We start from the raw sequence: 23231 nt of genomic DNA, 5'->3' as shown, positions 1-23231 counted from the left end.
GATGCTACCCACATCCTACACTGTGCACAGGTCGGCGCCCACAAGGACGGATCGTCCAGCCCCAAATGTCAGTAGCGCTGAGGCTGGGGAATCCCGATTTGCCGATACACGTAACAGCCAATGTGAAACCCTCAGGAGCACAGGCTCTGAGGCCAGGCAGCCTGAGTTCAAGTTCTCGCTCTGCCTCCTACTCACTGTCTGATCTGGGGCAAGTGGAACAACCTCATCATCCTCATCTGTAGACGGGGACAATGTCATTGCTTCCTTACAGCGCGCCGGGAGGATGAAAGGAGGTGCTAGGTCTTGGCATGGGGCCTGGCACAGAGTCCACACTCTCAACCCATGTGGGCCATGGGTCTGGTTCAGCAGCCACTAAACACCAGGTGTCCGGGATACACAGTGATTCCCTTCAGTTTCATGTCAGCCCAGTGAGTGCCATGGTGCAGTGAGGAAACTGACGGACAAAGAGAGGAAGCCACATGCCCAATGTCATACAGAACATGGGGCTCTCAAACAGAGTTTGACAGGCAGGCAGGCAAGAGGAAAGTAAGGAAGGGAGGAGAGAAGGGAGGGAGGGAGGAAGGGAGAGAGGGAGGGAGGGAGAGAGGGAGGGAGGGAAGGAAGGAAGGGAGGGAGGGAGGGAGGGAGGGCGGAGCAAGCCAGGAAAAAGGAAACAAAGCACTGAGACACAGGGAGAGGGGCAGAGATAGGAGACAGGAGATAGAGACCCAGAGAGAGAGGGACAGAGACCCAGACAGAGAGGGACAGAGACCCAGAGGGTTGGGGGGACAGAGACCCAGAGAAAGGGGGAGAGATACCCAGAGACAAGGGGACAAACACCCAGAGAGATGGGGACAGAGACCCAGAGAGAGAGGGAGAGACCCAGAGAGAGAGAGATAAAGAGGCAGAGAGGGAGGCGTAAAAGAAAAGGGAGTGAGTGATAGAGTTTGAGGAACAAGAGAGACAGTTAGGATTGGCTGGGGACAGACAGCCTGTGGTCACCTCACACCCCAGTTTTCCATCCAGAGAGCAGGTGGTGGAGACAGGCAGTGTACAGAGAACCCCTGGGCTTCATGGGGGTGTGGGGACTCTGGCCTGAGTGGCAGCCTCCAGGCCCAGAGTGTGAGCAGAGCTGATGTCACCCCTTGGTGCTGGTGATGGAGTGAGAGGAAATGTGGGAATGACCGTGCCCCACCCGTGGGTGTGAGAGTCACTGAACTAGGTGAGAAGTGCCCCACGGGGCAGGTCATGGGCCCTGCCTCTGCCTTGGGGTGACATTCAATCCCAGGCCATGCAAATAACAAAGCATGTTATTTTAAAGTTTTTGTGTGAGTGAAATACAACACACATCCAGAAAAGAATCCAAAACACGACATGCAAGCAACCCACGTATCTTGTCGACCGATGAATGAATGCACGCAATGTGGCCCATCCATACAATGGAATATTACTCAGCCTTAAAAAAGGAGGCTATAGGCCAGGCGTGGTGGCTCACGTCTGTAATCCCAGCACTTCGGGACGCCAAGGTGGGCGGATCACGAGGTCAGGAGATCGAGACCATCCCGGCTAACATGGTGAAACCCCGTCTCTACTAAAAATATAAAAATTAGCCAGGTGTGGTGGCGCATGACTGTAGTCCCAGCTACTCAGGAGGCTCAGGCAGCAGAATCACTTGAACCTGGAAGGCAGAGGTTGCAGTGAGCCGAGATCACGCCACTGCACTCTAGCCTGAGCGACAGAGCGAGACTCTGTCAAAAAAAAAAGGAATTGCAGATCATGTTGTCCTTTGTTTCTGCTTTTGCTCAACATCATGTTTGAACGATGCCCCAGAGATGTTTGTGGGCAGCCAGATCATCCTCCCACTGACGTGCGGGATTCCATCAGAGGAACATGCCACAGTGGGTTTATCTAGTGAGTCTCCCGTTGACAGATATTTGGGCTGTCTCCAGCTTGAGCTCCTTACAAAGGACGCTGCCAAGGGGATTCGTGTCTGCCCGCCCTGGCGGATGTGTGCACACATTTCCCGTGTGTGCATGTGAAGGAAGGGATGTGCACATGTCCAGCCTGCATAGAGCCTGACGGTTTTCCAATGTGGCTGTCCCTGTCTGAGCCCCCACAGCTGTGCATGAGAACAGGTCACTGTTTTTGTAGCCACACAATGTGGACTAGGGAGGGGGCTGGGCATGGGGAAGTGGATGGTGAGAAAACACCCCTCACCCCACCCCCAATGCTGGAACCACCTCCTCTAACTCCCCTCCTCCGCTGGGCTTGAAGCCAAATCCCTCTAACCATTTCCCAGACATTCTTTTCCGCCTGCTGCACACCAACGCCAGATCTGGCCATTAGTGTCACTCAGCAGAGCTTTGCAGCCTGGGGACCTCTGGCTGCCTGCCTGGCCCCACATCTGTCTCTGTCTCTACCTGCATAACCTCACACGAGTAGACTGTCCCTGCTCTGCCTCCCAATCCACGTCAGCCAAATGGGGTGTGGATGAAATGAGGTAAGGCATGCCTTCATTCTGGCAATACACACTTGTATGTACATTACTCCATGAGGTTCACAAAGCTCCCCAAAACCCTCCGGAAATATTAGAGCAGCAGGCACAACTTTGTACAGTCACAAACTCAGATGAGCATAAAACATACAGTCCTTTTCAGCTGGGTGTGGTGGCTCACAACTGTAATCCCAGCACTTTGGGAAGCCTAGACGGGCGGATCACTTGAAGTCAGGAGTTTGAGAACAGTCTGGCCAACGTGGTGAAACCCCATCTCTACTAAAAATACAAAAATTGGCCAGGCACAGTGGATCACGCCTATAATCCCAGCTCTTTGGGAGGCCGAGGCGGTGGATTATGAGGTCAGGAGTTCAAGACCAGCCTGGCCAACATAGTTAAACCCCATTTCCACTAAAAATACAAAAATTAGCTGTGTGTGGTGGTGCGCGCCTGTGGTCCCAGCTACTCAGGAGGCTGAGGCAAGAGAATCGCTTGAACCTGGGAGCGGAGGTTGCAGTGAGCCGAGACCATGCCATTACACTCCAGCCTGGGTGACAAGTGTGAGACTCTGTCTCAAAAAAAATAATTAAAAAAAAATACAAAAATTAGCCAGGTGTGATGGCGCACACCTGTAATGCCAGCTACTCAGGAGGCTGAGGCAGGAGAATCACTTGAACCCGGGAGGCGAGATTACAGTGAGTCGAGATCGTGCCACTGCATGCCAGCCTGGGCAACAGAGCAAAACTCTGTCTCAAAATAAACAAACGAACAAACATGTCATCCTTTTCTTTTCCTTTTTATGTTTTGAGACAGGATCTTGCTCTGTGTCCCAGGCTGGCATGCAGTGGTGAGATCGTGGCTCGCTTCAGCCTTGATTTCCCAGGTTTAGGCCATCCTCCTACTTACGTCTCCCAAGTAGCCAGGACTACAGGAGCGTGCCACCACACTCAGCTGTTTTTTTCTATTCTATGTGGGAGCCTGAGGCAGGACGATCACTTGAGCCCAGGAGGTTGAGGCTGCAGTGAGCTGAAATCGTGCCACTGCACTCCAGCCTGGGCAACAGAGGGAGACCTTGTCTCCAGAAAAAAAAAAAAAAATTATGTCAATGGTATTGAGTTGTATGTTTCACTGTGGGTTTTTTGTTTGTTTGCTCGCTTTGTTTTGCTTTTTACTGTTTTCACTTGGATCCATTCATGTCATGATGTGGACAGGCTCGTCTGATCTTCCAGCTGCTACAGAGTCCTGTACCACCAGCAACCCACCTCCCCAGTGAGGACACCCAGCTTGCCTTTGTCTCCCGGTGCCGTCAACAACATGGTGATGGAAGTCTGTGCGCCTGGAGGGTGAGTGTGGGAACTTCCTCGGCCACTTTTGCTGGGGTGTGAAATCTGATGATAGTTCATTTAACTTATGTTTTACCAAATTAGCATGGCTGCAGCCGATAAACAAAACCAGTTCTGCATCCCAAGCCTTTCTGCCTCACACCCGGGCCTCAGGGTTTGGGGCTTGGAAGCTGGGGAATGAGCGGCCTTCCCATCCCATTCTAGCCATCACTTCTTAGGTCAAACAGCAGCACCTTGATTCCCTGCATGAAAGGCAGATGGTAATAGGGGATGAGGAAAAGGACGCGCACGTTAATATCTCAGGTTCATTTCTCAAATTATGGCCCCCACGACATAGGTAGACAACTGGATGATCCTAAGAAAGGTAGGCGTGGGCGGCAAGGCCCTGACTTTCAGTCCGGAAGTAGAGAGAATTTCACTTGGGTGTGAGCACCTCCTTGTGGTCTAATCCCACACTTTGTAATCCCAGCACTTTGGGAAGCTGAGGTGGGGGCGGATCACTTGTGGTCGGGAGTTCAAGACCAGCCTGCCCAACGTGGTGAAACCCCATCTCTACTAAAAATACAAAAATTAGCTGGGCGTGGTGGCACACACCTATAGTCCCAACTACTCAGGAGGCTGAAGCAGGAGAATTACTTGAACCTGGGAAGTGGAGGTTGCAGTGAGCTGAGATCGTGGCACTGCACTCCAGCCTGGGTGACAAGAGCAAGACTCTTATCTCAAAAATTAAAAAATAAAAAAAGGGAACCCAGAGAGTCCTCTCACCCTCTTTCTGCCACGTGAGGATACAAGAAGAGACCTCCACCAGAACCACATCTTGTTGGCGCTCTGATCTTGGATTTCCAGCCTCTAGAACTGCAAGAAATAAATTCTGTTGTTTATAAGCCACCCAGTCTATGGTGTTTTGTTATAGCACCTAAACTAGTAGTAAGACAACTCCCCTCTCCTACTCTGTCTCTCTGTCCTCCTCTCTCCCTCCACATAGTAATATTTAATCTTAATTAATTTAATCTCTATGAATTAATATTTAACTATATATTAATATATCATATATTAATTTCACATTTGCTATATCTCCGTGTATACTATTATAATGTCTTTTAGTTGAATCTCTATGATTAAATTGATATTTAATCATCTACATATATAGAGAGATACAGGGAATGCAAAATGTGAAGTCATATCTGAGTGTTTATTGGATCATTCTTTTTTTTTTTTTTTTTGAGACGGAGTCTCACTCTGTCACCCAGGCTGGAGTGCAGTGGCTGGATCTCAGCTCACTGCAAGCTCCGCCTCCCAGGTTCACGCCATTCTCCTGCCTCAGCCTCCTGAGTAGCTGGGACTACAGGCGCCCGCCACCTCGCCCGGCTAGTTTTTTTTTTGTATTTTTAGTAGAGACCAGGTTTCACCATGTTCGCCAGGATGGTCTCGATCTCCTGACCTCGTGATCCGCCCGTCTCGGCCTCCCAAAGTGCTGGGATTACAGGCTTGAGCCACCGCGCCCGGCCTATTGGATCACTCTTGCAACTGTTCTCTAGATTTAAAAATTTTCAAGATGAAAATTTCAGGGAAAAATGAAGTGCCCTTCCCTCAGCATACCCTCCCTTGTGGATTCATTGATTTGCTAAATATCTATTGAGCACCTAGTACCTGCTAGGCACTGGACTACAGCAGGGAACCAGACCCCACCTCCTGGCCTCAAGGAACTCTCTTAACCGTATCAGGCTATTTGCTTCCCAGCAGGTAATGCAGTTTGTGACTATTTCAGTTACTCATCTGTGTACCAGATTTTACGTTTCTCTTCCTCCCACTCCCTCCCACCCCTGCGAGCCTGAACTCCGTGAGCAGAGATTGTGTTCATCTTATGTCAATCTCTGGCACCTGGCACATAGTAGCTGCTCAATAAGTATTTGTTGAGTTAATGAATTTAAGTACTGCAAGGGCAAGAACCTCTTGTTTTTCTCAGTTCTAGCTCTGGGGGCCTTCAACAGCACCTGGCACATAATCGGTGTTCAATAAATATGTGTTGCATGTAGGTTGGACGCAGTGGCCTGTAATCCCAGCACTTTGGGAGGCTGAGGTGGGTGAATCACTTGAGGTCAGGAGTTCCAGACCAGCCTGACCGACAAGGTGAAACCCTGTTTCTACTGAAAATACTAAAATTAGCTGGGTGTGGTGGCGCATGCCTGGAATCCCAGCTACACGGGAGGCTGAGGTAGGAGAATCTCTTGAACCTGGGAGGCAGAGGTTGCAGTGAGCTGAGATTGCACCACTGAGCTCCAGCCTGTGACACAGAGTGAGACTCCATCTCTCTCTCTCTCTCTCTCTCTCTCTATATATATATATATATGCATATGCATACATAAATTATACGAGTGTGGTGGCACGGTAATCCCAGCTACTTGGTAGGCAGAGGCACAAAAATAGGTTGAACCTGGGAGGTAGAGCTTGCCATGACCCAGGATCGCACCACTGCACTCCAGCCTGGGCGATAGAGCAAGACTCTGTCTCAAAACAAACAAACAAACAAACAAACAAACAAACAATATGTGGGCCGGGCGCAGCAGCTCATGCCTATAATTCTAGCACTTTGGGAGGCCGAGGCGGGCAGATCGCCTGAGATCAGGAGTTCGAGACCAGCCTGGCCAACATGATGAAACCCGTCTCTACTAAAAACAAAAAATTAGCTGGACCTGGTGGCCCCTGCCTGTAGTCCCACCTACTTGGGAGGCTGAGGTAGGAAAATCGCTTGAACCTGGGAGGCGGGGGTTGCAGTTAACCGAGATCACACCACTGCACTCCAGCCTGGGTGACAGAGTGCGACTCCGTCTCAGGAATAAATAAATAAATAAATAAATAAAATAAAACAATATGTGTTGAATGAATAAATTTAAGAGGAATTAGTAAGTTCCAAGAGGGGTAGAGCAGAGGCTTTCTGTTTTTTCTTGACTCTCTAGGTTCTAGAACCATGCCTGGCACACAGTAGGTGCTCAGCAAACACGGACCTGTTAACACCCTGATGCTCCCTGGGCCTCCTGACCGCGCTCTGGACTGGGAGGCGGGGCCGGCCGGGCCCTCTCTGTGACGTCACAAAGGCCCCGCTATGCCTCTGGCCTTGACCCTTCTGCTGCTCTCGGGCCTGGGCGCCCCCGGAGGCTGGGGCTGCCTGCAGTGCGACCACTCGGTGCTGGAGGCCCTGAGTCACCTGCGCTCCGCCCTCATCCCCAGTCGCTTCCAGTTGGAGCAGCTGCAGGCCCGCGCCGGGGCCGTGCTGATGGGCATGGAGGGGCCTTTCTTCCAGGACTACGCGCTGAACGCGTTTGTGGGGAGAGTGGGTGAGTGCTGGAAGTTGGGCAGCTGGGCTGGGCGAGGGATGCCGGAGACTACGCCCCCAAGAGGGGTCGGGGCCAGGCCTGGAGGGGGCGAGGTCACTTGACTCTCTGGGGGCCCCACTGGAGTGTCCTATCCCTTCTCCCCCAGAGACAAATCAACTGGACCTTGTGGCGTCCTTTGTCAAGAACCAAACGCAGCACTTAATGGATAACTCTCTGAAAGGTAGGAGAGGCGAGGGAACGCCTGCTCCAGCATCCCTCTCCTTTCGGCCGGTCTGCACCACTTCCCTTGAATGTAAAAATAAGAGGAAACACGCATGTAATGTAGCCTTGCTTTTTTTTTTTTTTTTTTTTTTTTTTTAAGGCGCAGAGCCTCACTGTCGCCCTGGCTGGAGTGCAGTGGCGCCATCACAGCTCACTGCAGCCTCGACCTCCAGGGCTCCAGCAATCCTGCCGCCTCAGCCTCCCAAGTAGCTGGAACCACAGGCCTGTGCCACCACACCTGGCTAATTTTCTATTTTTTAATTTTTTGTGGAGACGGGGGTCTCATTATATTGCCCAGGCTGGTCTCAAACTCCTGGCCTGGATAAATCCTCCTGCCTCAGCCTCCCAAAGTGCTGGGATTACAGGTGTGAGCCGCTGCACCTGATCGTAATCCGACACTCTTTTTTTTTTTTTTAAGACAGTCTGGCCCTGTCTTCCAGGCTGGAGTGCAGTGCCACAATCTCTGCTCACTGCAGCTTCCGCCTGCCGGGTTCAAGCGATTTTCCTGCCTCAGCCTCCCGAGTAGCTGGGATTACAGGCACCCACCACCATGCCCGGCTAATTTTTATATTTTTAGTAGAGACCAGGTTTCACCATGTTGGCCAGGCTGTTCTCAAACTTCTGACCTCAAGTGATCTGCCCGCCTCGGCCTCCCAAAAGTGCTGGAATTATAGGCATGAGCCACCGTGCCAGCCAAACCAAGATACTCTTAACAGGCAGGATATTCCAAGGACATAGAGATCACCTTCTGTGAGCCAGGCAAGAGCGAAATTTGTGTGTGTGTTGGAGGGGGGAATGTGCAGGGTTGGGACAACCCAGGCCTGCTCCGCTAATCCTTTATTGCCCAATAAAATATGTCAAATGGAGGGAAATACTAAGGAGGAAAAAAACAAAGCAAGGACCACGGAATAGCAAGTGCTGTGAGTAGGGGTGGGGATTGCAGCTTAAAGTAGGGCATCCAAGAAAGATGTCCCTGAAAAGGGAGCATGTGAGAAAAGACCTGAAGGGGAGAGGGAAGCAGCCATGACAGGGTCTGGGGGTAGAAGGGTGCAGGCAGAAAGAACAGCTGGTGGAATCTCTGAGATGGGACTATGTTTGGCATATTCACAGAACATCCAAGAAGGCCAGAGTGGAGTGAGAAGGTGACATTGTCTCTGTGGAAGATGAGATCTTAGAGTTAAGGGGAGGGAATGGGTGTTTTGAATATTGAACAAACAGGATTTGTTGCCAGTCATGCTGACAAATTGCACTATAAGAAAAAGAAAGGCATCGGCCGGGTGCGGTGGCTCACGCCTGTAATCCCAGCACTTTGGGAGGCCAAGGCAGGCGGATCATGAGCAGGAGATTGAGACCATCCTGGCTAACATGGTGAAACCTGGTCTCTACTAAAAATACAAAAAATTAGCCGGGCGTGGTGGCGGGCACCTGTAGACCCAGCTACTAGTGAGGCTGAGGCAGGAGAATGGCGTGAACCTGGGAGGCGGAGCTTGCAGTGAGCCGAGATCACATCACTGCACTCCAGCCTGGGCAACAGAGTGAGACTCCATCTCAAAAAAAAAAAAAGAAGAAGAAGAAAGGTGTCAGCCTGGCGCGGTGGCTCAGGCCTCTAATCCCAGCACTTTGAGAGGCTGAGGCAGGTGGATCACCTGAGGTCGGGAGTTCGAGACCAGCCTGACCAACATAGAGAAACACCGTCTCTACTAAAAATACAAAATTAGCCGGCTGTGGTAGCACATTCCTGTAATCCCAGCTACTCAGGAGGTTGAGACAGAAGAATCGCTTGAACCCGGGAGGCAGAGGTAGTGGTGAGCTGAGATCGCCCCATTGCACTCCAGCCTGGGCCACAAGAGCAAAACTCCGTCTCACAAAAAAAAAAAAAAAAAGAAAAAGAAAGAAAGAAGAAAAGAAGGCCGGGCGCGGTGGCTCAAGCCTGTAATCCCAGCACTTTGGGAGGCTGAGACGGGCGGATCACAAGGTCAGGAGATCGAGACCATCCTGGCTAATACGGTGAAACCCCGTCTCTACTAAAGAATACAAAAAACTAGCCGGGCGAGGTGGCGGGCGCCTGTAGTCCCAGCTACTCGGGAGGCGGAGGCAGGAGAATGGCGTGAACCCGGGAGGCGGAGCTTGCAGTGAGCTGAGATCCGGCCACTGCACTCCAGCCTGGGTGACAGAGCAAGACTCCGTCTCAAAAAAAAAAAAGAAGAAGAAGAAAAGAAAAGAAAAAGAGAAAGTCGTCAAAGATAGCACCAAGGATTCTGAATGGAGCAATTAGAATCGTGACATACCTATTTACTAAGATGGAGTAGACTGGGAGGTTGGGAGTAGGTCTGGAGGAGAATAACGAGGGGTCAGTTTTGGACTTAGTGGGTTTGAGATGCCTCTTAGATATCCAATTGGAGATCTTGACCAGATAGCTGGATATATAAATCCCACCTTCGTTGAGCCCCTTGGGCTAGTAATATAAATGTGGGGGGCATCTGTGTATAGAACAGCACCATCCAATAGAAATAGAATGTCAGCCACAAATAGGAGTCACATATGCAATTTAAAATTTTAATTTTAAATTTTCTAGTAGCGTGGTGGCTCACATCTCTAATCCCAGCACTTTGGGAGGCTGAGGCAGGTGGATCGCCTGAGGTCAGGAGTTCAAGACTAGCCTGGCCAACATGGTAAAACCCCATCTCTACTAAAAATACAAAAATTAGCCAGGTGTGGTGGTGGGTGCCTGTAATCCCAGCTACTCAGGAGGCTGAGGCAGAAGAATCACTTGAACCCAGAGGCAGAGTTTGCAGTGAGCAGAGATCACACCATTGCACTCCAGCCTGGGCAACAAGAGTGAAACTCCACCTCAGAAACAAAAATAAAATAAAATAAAATAAAAATTCTAGTAGCTGTGTTTTTAAAAAGGTAAACAGAAACAGATGAAATTAATTTTGATAATATATTTTAGTTAATCCAATATATAAAATATCACCATTTCAACATGTAATCCACATAGGAATTATCAATATATTTTACAGTTTTTTTGCACGATATCTTTACAATCCAGTGTACATTTTACACCTACAGCACATCTCAATTCAGACTAGCCCATTTCAAGTGTTCAGTAGCCATGTGTGGCTAGTGGCTACCACACTGGACAGTGCAAGGCTAGGTAATATATTAAAGCCATATGGATTGAAATCATGAAGGAGTGAATGTAGACACAAAAAAGAAGAGGCCAGGCACGGTGGCTCAAGCCTATAATCCCAGCACTTTGGGAGGCCGAGGTGGGAGGATCACCTGAGGTCAGGAAACCAGCCTGGCCAACATGGCGAAACCCCATCTCTACTAAAAATACAAAAAATTAGCCGGGTGTGGTGGCACATGCCTGTAATCCCAGCTACTTGGGAGGCTGAGGCAGGAGAATCACTTGAACTTGGTAGGTGGAGGTTGTAGTGAGCCGAGATCAGACCACTACACTCCAGCCTGGGCAACAGAGTGAGACTCCGTTTCAAAAAAAAAAAAAGAGGAGAAGAGAGATCAAATCCACTTGCCAGATGAGGAAGGTGAGGCCAAGGAAGGATGGCTTTGCCTAGGCCCCACAGTAAATCAGAATATAGATGCAGGATCTCCCCGGCCATAGATTTGCCCAGGAGACCCTTTGTAATCCTGGTCTTGGTTACCCCTTATAAATGAAGAGGAGCTTCCTCATATCTTCTCCTGGAAGCTGCGGGTAGTGGGGTGGGCTTTCTGGGTGCCTCCCACCCGACAGAGATCTCTTCCTCTCCTCAGATGAGCCTTTGCTGGAAGAGTTGGTGACCCTCAGGGCGAATGTGATCAAGGAACTCAAGAAAGTTTTAATTTCACATCAATTAAAAGGTGCAGCATATCTCTCCACCAATCCCCTCTCCCCTTCTCCCTTGATCTCTTGATCCACTTTTACCACTTTTTCTCCCAAACCAAACTCCTTCTTCACCTCTCCTATAACTCAGCCTTCTTCATCTCTCCCCAATCTTCCCCTTCTGTCCTTTCCCAGGCTCACTCCTTACCTGCTCTCCTGATCCCTCGCCAATTAAATTATCAAGTTACCATCCCAATTTAACTCACCTCAGCAATTTTCTCTTGCAGCCTGCAACCCCAAACTTTGCCGTGAGTTCTGGATCATCTCTCTCTCCCTTCTTTACCCTCCTAACCCCCTTCGCCCTGTCTCCCCAAATCAAGCCTGGCTACCACTCCTTACTCCATTTGGCAGTTCCCTTACCCCAAAGCCATGGAACCTAGGGAGATTTGCTTTTTAAAGGTTTATGAAAATAACGACTATCTGCAAAACAACATTTTGAAGGTATGTAAGTCACGATAAGATAGGCTATGTTGTATTAATAAATAAACCCTCACATCTCAGTGGTTTAATACAACAAAGCTTTATTTTTCTTTCACCCAAATTTCACTGAGAGTTGAGTGGCAGTCCAGGTGGTGACTCAGGGATCCAGGCTATACACACGTGGCAGCTTCTAAGCATGCTTCAAACGGAAAAGCAATAGAAATCACACTGAGAGTTGGCCGGGCGCGGTGGCTCAAGCCTGTAATCCCAGCACTTTGGGAGGCCGAGACGGGTGGATCACGAGGTCAGGAGATCGAGACCATCCTGGTCTACACGGTGAAACCCCGTCTCTACTAAAAATACAAAAAAAAAAAAAAAAAAAAAGAAATCACACTGAGAGTTTTATAGCCAAGCCTGGAAGAGACACACATGATCCTGCTGACTTTCCATTGTCCAGGACTAGGTCACAAGGTCACAATTTACTGAAAGGCACCCTGGGAAATGTAGTCCTCCTGTATGGCACCAGTAGAGGAGGACACAGTGTGCCCAAAGAGGGGACATCTCACCAGTGTCTGCAAAGGTGGCTCCAAATTAGAAAAAGAAAAGTGCAAACTCAGAATTTACAAATGTTTAATTAAATGTCCACAAACAGAATGCTGAATCTACTGGATGACTGCAACTGAATTGAACTCTTCAATGATTATATAACAATTATTTTTTATGTGAATTGTCAGTGCATTTTGCTCAGTTCCTCTGCTGGGCAGTGGAATCTCTGAAATTTAGGAGAGCCAAGGGACCCCATCTCCTCTTTCTCCTTCTTCCTTCCCACGCTTGCCAGTCCTCTGGTATCTGCCCTTGTCTTATTCCTCCCTTTCCCCTTGCCTAGGCTGGCTAAAAGAAGAGGTGTTGGACTGTTTACATTGCCAGAGGATCAGACCCCAGTGTATCCACAAAAAGTACTGCTTTGGTAAGCTTCTGGGGGTTGGGGAAGACATGGGACAGGCGTGCGAGAGATTAAGACAGCCATGACCCACTAAATATGGGTTTCGAGGCTCCCACATGCAGCCTCGAATCCTGCCCTAACCATTTGCTTAGAGTGTGGCCCAGAAGTTGCTCCTCTATTCTGAAATCCACTTTCCTCCATCTGGTAAATGGAAAGACTCCCCGGAACTTTAGAATGCCCCTAGCACCAGAATGGCAGGTGCCAGAAAAACATTTTCTTCTTAGCCATTGCTGTACCTGGGGAATTTGGAAGGCTGTGCTGAATTCACTCATTCATTCATTCATAAATCTAAAAAAATGCATTCTTTTTTTTTTTTTCAGACAGAGTTTCGCTCTTGTTGACAGGCTGGAGTGCAATGGTGCGATCTTGGCTCACCGCAACCTCTGCCTCCCAGGTTCAAGCAATTCTCCTGCCTTAGCCTCCTGAGTAGCTGCGATTACAGGCATGCGCCACCACGCCCAGCTAATTTTGTATTTTTAGTAGAGACGGGGGTTTCTCCATGTTGAGGCTTGTCTCGAACTCCTGACCTCAGGTGATCCACCTGCCTCGGTCTCCCAAAGTGCTGGGATTACAGGCGTGAGCCACTGTGCCCAACTTTTTTTTTTTTTTTTTTTTGAGATGAAGTCTCACTCTGTTGCCCAGGCTGGAGTGCAGTGGCGCAATCTCGGCTCACTGCAAGCTCCGCCTCCCGGGTTCACATCATTCTCCTGCCTCAGCCTCCCAAGTAGCTGGGACTACAGGTGCCCGCCACCACACCCGACTAATTTTTTGTATTTTTAGTAGAGATGGGGTTTCACCGTGTTAGCCTGTATGGTCTTGATCTCCTGACCTCGTGATCTGCCTGCCTTGGCCTCCCAAAGTACTGGGATTACAGGTGTGAGCCACTGCACATGGCTTTTTTTTTTTTTTTTTGAGCTAGAGTCTCGCCCAGGCTGGAGTGCATTGGCACCATCTTGGCTCACTGCAACCTCTGCCTCCCAGGTTCAAGTGATTCCCCTGCCTCAGCCTCCCAAATAGCTGGGACTACAAGTATGCACCACCATACCCGGTTAATTTTTGTATTTTTAGTAGAGATGGGGTTTCACCATGTTGGCCAGCCTGGTCTCAAACTCCTGACCTCAGGTGATCCACTCAGCCTCCCAAAGTGCCATGATTAAAAGCATGAGCCACCATGCCCAGCCTAAAAAACATATATTCTCATAACAGAAAGAATAATACAAAGAGGCAGGACATGCAGTGGCTCACACCTGTAATCCCAGCACTTTGGGAGGCCGAGGCAGGCAGATCACAAGGTCAGGAGTTCGTGACCAGCCTGGCCAACATCGTGAAACCCCGTCTCTACTAAAATAACAAAAAATTACCCTGGCGTGGTGGCGGACATCTGTAATTCCAACTACTCAGGAGGCTGAGGCAGGAGAGTCGCTTGAATCTAGGAGGTGGAGGCTGCAGTGAGCCAAGATCGCACCATTGCACTCCAGCTTGGGTGACAATGCGAGACTCCATCTCAAAAAAAAAGAAAAAACAATGGTACAATGAATCCACATATATCTATCCAGGTTGAATAGTCATGCTGGATCTTTTCACATGCTGCTCCCTCTCTCTGTCACACTGTTCCAATCACTTCTTTACTTAAGTCAGGTCTCAAAGGTCACTTCCTCAGACAGGCCTCTCTGATCATAATCTCAGAAGTAGCACTTACTATCAAATTATGTTAACAATGAACATTCTTCCACATTTATTTCACCTACTTTATTCTTTGCCATAGTATCTTAAAAGAAATCACAGACACTATGCCCCATACATAGAATGTACCTCTAAAAATAAAGACATTTTCCTAAGCAGCCACAATGTCGTTCCCACACCCACCAAACCGAGCAATGATTCCTCAATGTCAAATTCCAGGTCCCACTGTCAACTTCCCTAATTGTCCCCAGAATATTTTTCACAGTTGATTTGTTCAAACCAGGATCCAATGAAAGGACTTCTTATATCATTCAATTGTTAGGTTTTTCACTTCTTTTTAAAATCTAGAACAGTTTTGTTCTGTTTTGTTTTTAGACTGGGTCTTACCATGTTGGCCAGGCTGGTCTCAAAACTCCTGGGCTCAAGTGATTGGCCCACCTCGGCCGCCCAAAGTGCTAGGATTACAGGCATGAGCCACTGCACCCGACCTAGAACAGTTTCTCTTATCAGTTTTGTTTTGTTTTTTGTTTTTTTGCCTCCATGACATTGGCATTGAAAAAGAAGGGAGTGTGTCCTCTAGGGTGTCCCACTTTTGGATTTGCTTGTTTGCTACCTTTGGCTGGTATTTGGTGACAACAAATATTTTGAGCATGCTACGATGTCCCAAACTGAGGAACAGTGGAATGGGAGACAGATGTAGTTCCTGACCTCATGGAGCCCATATTTTAATGGGGCCAGAGGTTAGACTAGGGTTTCGCAACCTCAGCACTGTTGAGATATGGAGCTGGATCATTCTTTGTTAGCGACGCTGTCCTGGTTATTGTGGGATGTTTAGCAGCATCCCTAGCTTCGATCCACGAGATGCCAGTAGCATCTCCCTCCCCATTATGACCGTCAGAAATGTCCCTAGACATTTCCAAATGTCCCCTGAGCGACAAAATTATCCCTGATTGACAACCACTGGGTTGGATGGTAATTATATGAACAGATAAACAGGCTGGATTCAGGTGGCAATAGTGTTCTGATGAAAACAGAATGGTTTGGTAAATAGTGCCTCGGGGGAGGCTGCTACTTTAGAAAGTACAGATGTAGGCCGGGCGCGGTGGCTCAAGCCTGTAATCCCAGCACTTTGGGAGGCCGAGACGGGCGGATCACGAGGTCAGGAGATCAAGACCATCCTGGCTAACATGGTGAAACCCCGTCTCTACTAAAAAAACCAAAAAAACTAGCCGGGCGAGGTGGCGGGCGCCTGTAGTCCCAGCTACTTGGGAGGCTGAGGCAGGAGAATGGCGTAAAACCCGGGAGGCGGAGCTTGCAGTGAGCTGAGATCCGGCCACTGCACTCCAGCCCGGGAGACAGAGCAAGACTCCGTCTCAAAAAAAAAAAAAAAGAAAGTACAGATGTAGGCCCGGCGCGGTGGCTCACGCCTATAATCCCAGTACTTTGGGAAGCCGAGGTAGGTGAATCACGAGGTCAGGAGATCGAGACCATCCTGGCTAACATGGTGAAACCCCATCTCTTCTAAAAATACAAAAAAGTTAGCCGGGCATGGTGGCGGGCACCTGTAGTCCCAACTACTCAGGAGGCTGAGGCAGGAGAATGGTGTGAACCCGGGAGGCAGAGCTTGCAGTGAGCTGAAATTGAGCCACTGCACTCCAGCCTGGGCAACACAGCGAGACTCCATCTCAAAAAAAAAAAAAAGAAAGAAAGTACAGATGTAGGGCCCCTCTAAAGAGGTGACTTTTGAAAGCTGAAGGAAGTAAGCAAGTGATGGGAACAGTGTCAATGACAGAGGGAACAGCACATGCAAAGATCCAACATGATTAAGCAACAAGTAGGAGAAGGCCAGTGTGGCCAGAGCCCAGTGAATGAAAGAGAATAGTAGGGTGGCAATGGCCAGGTCACGTGGGAACCAGATGGTGCAGGGCTTGCTAGAGAGCATGGTGAGAACTTGAGTTTTTATTCTGAGATGGGGGGCCATGGAGTAGCAGGAAGACTCTGAGCAGAGGGAGCCGACTTAGGTTTTAACAGCGCCTCCCGGAGGCCATGTGAGGAACTGTGGGAGGAGGAGTCAAGGGAGCCCCCTAAGAGAAGCCTTGGGCTGGGGTTGGACCCGCTTGGTAGCCGTGGAGGTAGATTGGATTCTGCCTACAGTTTGAAGGTCAAGCCAAGAGGCTTTGCTGATAGAAGGAAAGAGTTGCTGGTGGGTGGTAAGTGGAAGATGCAGAAAGCAACTCCCAAGGCCACCTTCAGGGTCAACAGCTAAGATGTAGCAACTAAGACATTCATCTTGTGAAACTGTTGCATTTTGCACCTCTGTCTCATGTGCACAGTGTCTCTGGGTTTTTGTTTTTGTTTTTGTTTTTGTTTTTTCTGAGACGGAGTCTCACTCTGTCGCCCAGGCTGGGGTGCAGTGGCCAGATCTCAGCTCACTGCAAGCTCCGCCTCCCGGGTTCCCGCCATTCTCCTGCCTCAGCCTCCCGAGTAGCTGGGACTACAGGCGCCCGCCACCTCGCCCGGCTAGTTTTTTGTATTTTTTAGTAGAGACGGGGTTTCACCGTGTTCGCCAGGATGGTCTCGATCTCCTGACCTCGTGATCCGCTCGTCTCGGCCTCCCAAAGTGCTGGGATTACAGGCTTGAGCCACCGCCGTCTCTGGTTGTTTTTGTTTTTGTTTTTGTTTTCTGAGACAGGGTCTTGGTTCGTCCCCCAGGCTGGGGTGCAGTGACACAGTCATGGCTCACAGGAGCCTCAACCTCCTGTGTTCCAGCAGTCCTCCCTCCTCAGCCTCCTGAACTGCTGGGACTACAGGCACGTGCCACCATATCTAGCTAATTTTTTCTTTTTTGTAGAGATAGGATCTCACAGCTCACGCTGACTTGAACTCCTGGGCTCACGTGATCCTCCTGCCTCAGCCTCCCAAAGTACTGGGATTATAGGCGCGAGCTCACCATGCCTGGCCATTGTATCTGTACCTTTTGGTTTTGGGTCAAACTTCCTAAGTCCTCACCCCACCCCATCCCATCAAATGAAATGCTTTTAGAACTAGCCTCTCACTGTAACTGTGATAACTGTGGTATGCAAGGTGGACTGTCAACTCCATGAGGCCAGTTTGCCAGCTTGGTTCCCAGCTGAATCCCAAGTGCCTACAATGGTGCCTGAGACAGAGCATTAGAGGAATGGATAAATGGAGAGTCAGATCCCAGCAGAGGGCAGGGAACAAATAGGAAGAGAGAGCGCCCCACCCCCACCCCTGCTCCAGGCTGCTGAATGAACAGGTGGGGTGGGTATGAGGCTAAGGAGGGGTGGTGACTTGGAGGTCGGGGCTGTTTCCCTACCCACCCCAGTCGACCGGCAACCCCGCGTGGCCCTGCAGTACCAGATGGACAACAAATACCTGAAGAACCAGGCGCTGTTGGGCATCCTCATTTCTGTGTCTCTGGCTGTCTTTATGTTCATGGTCATCGTGGTCTCGTGAGTCATCCTTGCCCCCTCCTCAGTCCCCCTTGGGACCCCGTGGGCCCCGCAACAATGGCAACTCCCTGGATGGGTCACTGTGTATTTTGGGAGTCTCCTCTTCAGACACTTTAGTCTCTATCTCTCTTTTTCTCTCTCTGTCTCTCTCCTCCCTCTTCTCCCTCCCGCCCCCACCCCCGTACCATTCTCTCATCTGTACTTCTGTCTGTCTGTCTTTCTCATTTCCCCTTTTCTCCACCTCTGGGTCACATTACAACCTTCCCGGGTCCTCAGCACTTTTGCCTTTGTGGGCCTCTTCTTACACTAAAAACAAACCAAAACCAAAAAAACCCTAAAAGTGATGTTTTGTGGATTCCTTGGTAGAAAGACAAATATCATCCAAGTTGGATTAATTATGTTCTATTTGTCGTCATCATAATTACTGTTATATTCATTCATCTTCTTCTGGCTTTCAAAGATACTACAGTGAAAATATTTCCATGGACCCCAGGCCCTGTGCCTAGGGAGGAAGTGGCCCTCACCTTCCTCTCCCCCTCTAAGTTTATCTCCCTGTCTCTTTCTGCTTGTGCCCCCCACCCCGAGCCCCTTCTCTGGCCCCTGTCTTCCCCTCTCTGTCTCAATTCTCTCTCTCTCTCTCTGCCTCCTCTAAGTGTCCCATTAATCTCCTTTCCCTAACGCCTCAGTTTCTTCATCTGCAAAAAGGGAGTAATGCCACCACCTCCCACTGGGGGGTGTGATGAGCAGTGAATCAGTGAATGCTGTTTTTTTTTTTTTTTTTTTTTTTTTTTGAGACGGAGTCTCGCTCTGCCGCCCAGGCTGGAGTGCAGTGGCCGGATCTCGGCTCACTGCAAGCTCCGCCTCCCGGGTTTACGCCATTCTCCTGCCTCAGCCTCCCGAGTAGCTGGGACTACAGGCGCCTGCCACCTCACCCGGCTAGTTTTTTGTATTTTTTAGTAGAGACGGGGTTTCACCGGGTTAGCCAGGATGGTCTCGATCTCCTGACCTCATGATCCACTCGTCTCGGCCTCCCAAAGTGCTGGGATTACAGGCTTGAGCCACCGCGCCCGTAGTGAACGCTCTTAATAACACTTAGCGCATGGGGAGTGCTCCCTGCAGGCCAGCTCTCACTGTGAACTTGCTCAGCCTCTCTTCCAACTCTCTCTCCTCATTTCTCTGTCTCCCTGTGTATTCATTTCCTATTGCTGCTGTAACATCACCACCAACTGGGTGACTTAAAGCAAAAGAAATGTATTCTCTGGGTTCTGAAAGCAGAAGTCTGAAATCAAGGGGTTGGCAAAGTTGGTTCCTTCCGGAGCCTCTGAGAATGAATCCACCCCATGCCTGTGTCCTAGCTGCTGGTGGCTGCTGGCATTCCTTGGCTCCCTTCTAATCCCTGCCTCTGTCTTCACATGGCTTTGTTTCCTGTGTGTCCGTCTCAAATCTCCCTCTCCTTTCTCTTCTAAGGACACCTGTCTTTAGATGTAGGGCCCATCCTAAATCTCATGTCACCTTAACTTAATTACATCTCCAAAGACCGTGTTTCCAATTAAGGTCACATTCCCAGATACTAGGAGTTGGGACTGGATATATCTTTGGGTTGGGTGACACAGTGTAGCCCACTATACCTGCTTCCACTATACCCTGTCTCTTCCTTATCTCTCTCCATTTCTGCCTGTGTCTCCTCTTGTCTTTTTAGACTCTTTCTGTTCCCACATTTTACCGTCACCCCTGGTCCCAACTTTTCTCTCCTCTCTCCTCACCAACTCCGATTGGCAGAGAACCCTGAAAATCTGCCCAGATACCCATGACATGACTGGATGAGCCAAATCAGGCCAAAGATTGGAGGGAAGTTATGGGAGGGAAGTTATGGGTCCTTTGATCTGGAGGAGCCTGAAATTCTCATTCTAATCTACAGGCTTTTTCTCTCTCACTAGGGCTTGTACATACAGACAAAACCGAAAACTCCTGCTGCAGTAGGACGGTGGTTTGGGGGTAAGGAGAAAGGAAAATTAATAAAATTGGTGACAAATCCATCAATGTCTCTGTCCGTTTCCTGGGGACCCTCCCCCAGTTGGTGTCCAGCTCTGTTTCTCTACCTAACTGGATGCTCCTCAAAAGCTGGGACCAGATCCCACTCATCTGTAGACACCCATTATCCTAATACAAAGTAGAAGTGACTTGGACCTTCAAAAAGGATGGACAGCATATTGTAAGGGTTTGAAGGGACAATCATTTCTCCTCTGGGAAGGAAATGCATCTGAAAGGACATGACTCAGTGCAACGCTCGAGGATGGTTAAACAGAGGAAGAGTGGTGGTCAATGTGAAAGGCACAGGTTTTCTTCTCTATCTGAACTACAATTCTTCACCCTCTGTGCACCTGAATACTAGATTCGGATACTTTTTTTTTTTTTTTGAGACGGAGTCCTGCTCTGTCGCCCAGGTTGGAGTGCAGTGGCATGATCTCAGCTCACTGCAACCTCTGCCTCCCGGTTTCAAGCTATTATCCTGCCTCAGCCTCTGGAGTAGCTGGAATTACAGGCATGCGCCACCACGCCCAGCTAATTTTTGTATTTTTAGTAGAGACGGGTTTCACTATGGTGGCCAGGCTGGTCTCGAACTCCTGACCTCAAGTTATCCGCCCGCCTCGGCCTCTCAAAATGCTGGGATTACAGACAGGCAAGAGCTACCGCGCCCGGCCGAGCGCGATTTCTGATTGGTCGAAACCTTGACTTCTCTGTTCCAGCCATCGGTTGCCAAGATACCATTTTGGCACATGCGCAGTACGTGCGCCTTGACTGAGCAGGTTTGAAGAGGTAGAGCACCGGCGTCAACCTCTGAAATTGATCTGGCTACAACCGGAAGGACTCTGGGAATGGTAGTTTACGGACTCAGCCTGCGCAGGCGCACTGTCCTACGCGGCATTGGCGCTTACTTACTCCGCGTTGAAAGTACGCGCTAACCAGGCCCTAGTGTCTGGGCCTCTCTATATCTGTGAACTGCTCTCTCCTCTTTTTCTCGACTCCGCGCCTCCGCAGGGAGCCGGCTCCCGTCTCCCGGGGACGTGGCCGGGCGACGGAACGCTGGTTGCCATGACGACTCTCTTCCTAGTGCGCGCTACGTCACCGTCACCTGTGCGCTGGCCGGGGACGTGGCTACCGCAGATGCGTCAGAGGTAAATGACTTCACGCGCACCTCTGAACTGGTAGCCAGACTGCAGCACCTGGGAAAAACTCAAGTTTGAGGGTCGCAAACTAGTGGTCCCAGAATGCTTTTTGCTTGGCCAGTAGTGAGCAGTGTTGTGTGTTTGTTTTGACGTCTTCATGCTGCAGGTTCAGACATTTCCTCAAATTCCTGGAAATTTCCTGGGAGAAGTGCGGAATAAACAGATAATTAAGACTTACATAAATTATAGCGTGATGAGACTGGAGCGAGAGAGGCGGACAGTTACAGAGAATTACAACACGGCGGTTACCACATAGCCCTATAGGATCTAAGATACTGGAATGTTCCTGTGCGAACCCGAGAGAGCCAGTTGCCAGCTCCTTCTGAGCTCGGTGGAAATCAGAGAAAGTTTACTGCAGGAGAGGCTGTAAGAACTTGTTCTTGTAAGAAAAGTAGGTGTTTTCCGAAAGCAGTTGTGGGAAAAGGTGGAAGGAAGAGCAAACAGAAAGTCACAGTTGGGGCCGGGCGCGGTGGCTCACGCCTGTAATCCCAGCACTTTGGGAGGCCGAGGCGGGCAGATCACCAGGTCAAGAGATCAAGACCATCCTGGCCAACACGGTGAAACCCCGTCTCTAGTAAAAAATACAAAAGTTAGCAGGACGTGTTGGTGAAACCCCGTCTCTAGTAAAAATACAAAAGTTAGCAGGGCGTGGTGGCGTGCGTCTATGGAGGCTGAGGCAGGAAAATCGCTTGAACCCGGGAGGCGGAGGTTTCAGTGAGCCGAGATCGTGCCACTGCACTCCAGCTTGGCGAGAGTGAGACTCCGTCTTGAGCCACCGTGCCTGGCCTAACGCGTTTTTAATAATAGCAAACACGGCCGGGCGCGGTGGCTCAAGCCTGTAATCCCAGCACTTTGGGAGGCCGAGACGGGCAGATCACGAGGTCAGGAGATCGAGACCATCCTGGCTAACACGGTGAAACCCCGTCTCTACTAAAAAAATACAAAAAACTAGCCGGGCGAGGTGGCGGGCGCCTGTAGTCCCAGTCGGGAGGCTGAGGCAGGAGAATGGCGTAAACCCGGGAGGCGGAGCTTGCAGTGAGCTGAGATCCGGCCACTGCACTCCAGCCTGGGGGACACAGTGAGACTCCGCCTCAAAAAAAAAAAAAAAATAGCAAACACTTACATGGTATTTTCTATCTGTCACATACTGTTCTAATGGCTTTGCTTCTATCTACCTATTCAAATCTCATAACCTGATAAAGAGGGTACTTATTATTGCCCCATGTACAATGAGGAAACTGAGGCACAGAGCAGTTAATGACTTGCAAAGCTCTGATAATAACTTGTATTTAATATCAAATTTCAGCTTCATCAAAGCCTTTGGAGACAGTTGTATCCGCCAGGATAAGTAGTTATGCTTCAGTAACACCCCCACAACCTCCTTCGTGGCTTATAGCCATGAAGGCTTACTCCTTGTTCATGTGTGTTTCGTATAAGGACTATTTATGCAAAATAACCGCCAAATGTGGAAGGATCCAATAAACCAAAAAAGAGGGAGACAAACCCAGTTCGTTGGTAAGGGGTGATTTATTTGGGGAACTTACAAAGGGAAGCATGGGGTCTTGGGTGGCAGCAGGACAGATCTATCTCCACACAGTTACTCCCTAATCCCAAGGCTTATCTAACATATGGAAACGGAATACTTGCTTTAGCAAGACAAGGGTTAAGACAACCCTCCAGAACAGGCAAGAATGCTATTTGTGTCATAGCCTATAATTTGTGTGACAACATCAAGGTCGACATGTTCTTACACTAGGGACAGTAAGTAAAGTAGAAATCAGAAGGCATTCCCAGGACTGGGACTAATCAGAAGTCAACAAGGTGGATTACCATCCAAGATGGAGTCACCTTTGTCTCCACAATGTGACATGCCTATTATAGATTAGCTGAGGCTCTGCTCCATGCCACCCTGATGCTAGAGCCTCAGCTGACAGTACAACCTGTGCTTGGAGCATTTGGTTATCAGGATGCAAGGTAAAAGGAGCAAACTTGGCAGCAGTAAAATGAAGTGGTTGCAAATATGGGCTGGACCTGGATTCAAATCCTGCCTCCATCCTCAACTAGCCCTGGGAGCTTGGGGGGATGACATAAATCCTCTATCTCAGT

General features: G+C 49.5%; 1 protein-coding gene across 3 annotated transcripts in view; it reads left to right on the top strand.

Annotated features, from left to right (window-relative positions):
* Window positions 1–19934, top strand: part of IZUMO2 (IZUMO family member 2) — a 57990-nt gene extending 38056 nt beyond the window's left edge. The window contains exons 2-9 of one of the 3 annotated variants that reach the window (XM_033224193.1): window positions 3706–3837; window positions 6795–7172; window positions 7318–7392; window positions 11211–11297; window positions 11547–11567; window positions 12626–12706; window positions 17772–17898; window positions 19836–19934. In XM_033224193.1, coding sequence (XP_033080084.1) covers window positions 6941–7172; window positions 7318–7392; window positions 11211–11297; window positions 11547–11567; window positions 12626–12706; window positions 17772–17898; window positions 19836–19878 — 666 coding nt within the window. In that variant the 5' untranslated portion in view covers window positions 3706–3837; window positions 6795–6940 and the 3' untranslated portion in view covers window positions 19879–19934. The remainder of the gene's footprint in view (window positions 1–3705; window positions 3838–6794; window positions 7173–7317; window positions 7393–11210; window positions 11298–11546; window positions 11568–12625; window positions 12707–17771; window positions 17899–19835) is intronic. The other 2 variants (XM_033224194.1, XM_033224195.1) reach the window with 2 other exon arrangements.
* Window positions 19935–23231: the final 3297 nt, after the last annotated feature.

Source organism: Trachypithecus francoisi, unplaced genomic scaffold, assembly GCF_009764315.1.
Source record: "Trachypithecus francoisi isolate TF-2019V2 unplaced genomic scaffold, Tfra_2.0 Lachesis_group12, whole genome shotgun sequence".
NCBI lineage: Eukaryota > Metazoa > Chordata > Mammalia > Primates > Cercopithecidae > Trachypithecus > Trachypithecus francoisi.
Note: the sequence above shows the minus strand (reverse complement) of the source record. Positions and strands in the feature narration are given on the sequence as shown.